This window comes from Sinocyclocheilus grahami, unplaced genomic scaffold (assembly GCF_001515645.1).
Source record: "Sinocyclocheilus grahami isolate Dianchi unplaced genomic scaffold, SAMN03320097.WGS_v1.1 scaffold2024.1, whole genome shotgun sequence".
Classification (NCBI taxonomy): Eukaryota; Metazoa; Chordata; class Actinopteri; order Cypriniformes; family Cyprinidae; genus Sinocyclocheilus; species Sinocyclocheilus grahami.
Genome location: NW_015507203.1, coordinates 36,758 through 39,257, shown reverse-complemented (window position 1 = coordinate 39,257; position 2,500 = coordinate 36,758). Strand labels below are relative to the sequence as shown.

Genomic DNA, 2,500 nt, shown 5'->3' with positions numbered 1-2,500 from the left:
GGCGTATCAGAAGTGGGTTCGTGAACACGGGCCGGAGCGTCCTCTGCCGGGACTCAAATACACACACGAGCAGCTCTTCTTCATCGCGTTCGCTCAGGTAAACCAGATTCGTTCATACAGTGTTAGTTAGCAGTTTCAAAGTAACGCATTACAATATTGCGTTACTCCCTAAAAAAGTAACTGATTACGTTAGTTACTTTTTATGGAAAGTAATGCGTTACGTTACTTTTCAAATCTGGGTTGGGCTTGCTTGTTTGTTTTTCATATAAAAAGTGATATTTCTGGTAAATGTAAAAGCCCTTTCACAACAAAAAGTGAAATGAATGAGCCTCAGGCTGAAGGAAAAGTAAATTCACGTCTGTACAGCAGAACGCAGGAGAAGAACATTCAACACTCTTCAGCAATAAAAAAAAGACACACAAATGTTAGTTTATCTAAAGTGATTTTTGCTTATTAGTATGATTGAATTTGATAATCGAAGCTCAGCTGCAAAGACATTGCTTAATAAAATAGGATTAAATACATAAAGGATATTTGTGTTATTTACCATTTAACTATTGCAGATTTACATCAACTCAGAAGAACTCAAAGTAATGTGTTACTTTACTAGTTACTTAAAAAAATGAGATGTTTTCTACACATTGCATCACAGAACTGGTGTATGAAGAGACGATCGCAGTCGATTTACCTGCAGCTGCTGACGGATAAACACGCACCTGAACATTACAGGTAATACACAGCTAACACAATTAATATTCCTCATTAGAAACGTTTAATAAGTCAAACATTACTTCTACAAACCAAGCTCTATCTAGAAACCGATTTGCTGGTAACTACGGTATATAATGCCATTCTTCGGTTGTTATTGTTTTGCATTATGCTTAACAGCTCATTAATTCTGCACGTTGAAATAATTTGATATAGCGTTACATGTTGGCATGTGTATTTAATTTTTCAGAAGAAATCATTTCAATATAAGGCTGTTAAACTCAATCAAATAAAAATAAAACTAAGTAAAAAATAAAAGAAAGTAAATAATTTCATAACCAAATAAATTAGTGCATTAGTGTAATTAAGGCATGTTTATATCCAATTCATAAATACTTAAAGCAGTTCACTAATTTTAAATGATTCATCCTCGTTTATCTGATACTTAAGTATGACCAGTGTTAGTTTAGTACCACTGAGAATATTATAGTTTTTATTGATATTTTGAATTATTTTTATTAATATTTTTAAATATTTGTATTTTCCATTTTTCATCTTTCCATTTAGTTCTAGATTTTTTGTGTTTCTATCATTTATATTATATTATATTCTTTTTTAATTATATCTATTTATATATTATTATTTTTTAATGTCTATAATTTTTTCAGTTTTAGGTTATTTTAGTAAATAAAAAATTAAATTATTCTAAATTATCCATCTTTGTATATCTGATACTGAAATATTAATTATGTTATTTAAGTATCACTGAGATAATACTGTAGTTTTTCTTAATATTTTTAATAGTTTTTTATATATATTTTCCTTCACTGAAAGTTCTAGATTTTTTGTGTGTTTTTGTCATTATTATTATTATTGTTATTATTATTAATTCATTTTTATTTCAGTTTTAGTTTTAGGTCATTTTTACATCGTTTAGTAAATGAACAACTAAATAAAAATGAGACATTGGTAACTGGCTGAAATAAAGTGAATTAATTGTTTTGTTATATTTAATTTTTTCAAGTTAACATTTATTTTATTTAAAATAAGAATTTTTTTTTTTTGTTTTGGTTTTCAGTATCCGTGAATATGACTTTGATTCAAATGTGTATATTTATTGTTATGTACTGTATATATATATATATATATATATATGTATATGTATTGCTGATGTTGATGATTAGGGATTCACTATCTCTGTGTTCTGGGGTTATGGTCTGTCTGCAGGGTGATTGGCAGCGTGTCTCAGTTCGAGGAGTTCAGTCGCGTGTTTCACTGTCCCAGAGGGTCACCCATGCATCCGGTCAACAAATGCGCCGTCTGGTGACCTTTAACCCCTGAGCGTCTCCTCATCGCCCTCGTTTCCATGATGAACCGCTCCGAGCTGCTCCCACGCCGTTTGATGTTTACAGCATTTTAGTGATCAGAAATCAACTCGTGCTCATCGATACGCGCCATATTTCACACCCATCTTTCTTTGAAATCTTTATTTTTATATCCGGATGCAGAGTGTGTCGAATCAGGCGTGATGAGGTGTGTGTGAGAGTGTGAGAGTGTGTGAGTGTGTGTGTGTGTGAGTGTTGTTTACAGCATTTTAGTGATCAGAAATCAACTCGTGCTCATCGACACGCGCCATATTTCACACCCATCTTTCTTTGAAATCTTTATTTTTATATCCGGATGCAGAGTGTGTCGAATCAGGCGTGATGAGGTGTGTGTGGGTGAGTGTGAGTGTGCGCGTGTGTGTGTGTGAGTGTGTGAGTGAGTGAGTGTGTGTGTGTGTGTGTGTGTG

At 32.6% G+C, this 2,500-nt stretch overlaps 1 protein-coding gene across 1 annotated transcript in view; it reads left to right on the top strand.

Annotated features, from left to right (window-relative positions):
* The window catches only part of LOC107573753 (endothelin-converting enzyme-like 1), a 46,894-nt gene extending 44,733 nt beyond the window's left edge, over positions 1–2,161 (top strand). Inside the window, exons 18-19 of the mRNA XM_016260196.1 lie at positions 653–729; positions 1,936–2,161. Of these exons, the coding sequence (XP_016115682.1) occupies positions 653–729; positions 1,936–2,035 (177 nt within the window). The 3' untranslated portion in view covers positions 2,036–2,161. The remainder of the gene's footprint in view (positions 1–652; positions 730–1,935) is intronic.
* Positions 2,162–2,500: the final 339 nt, after the last annotated feature.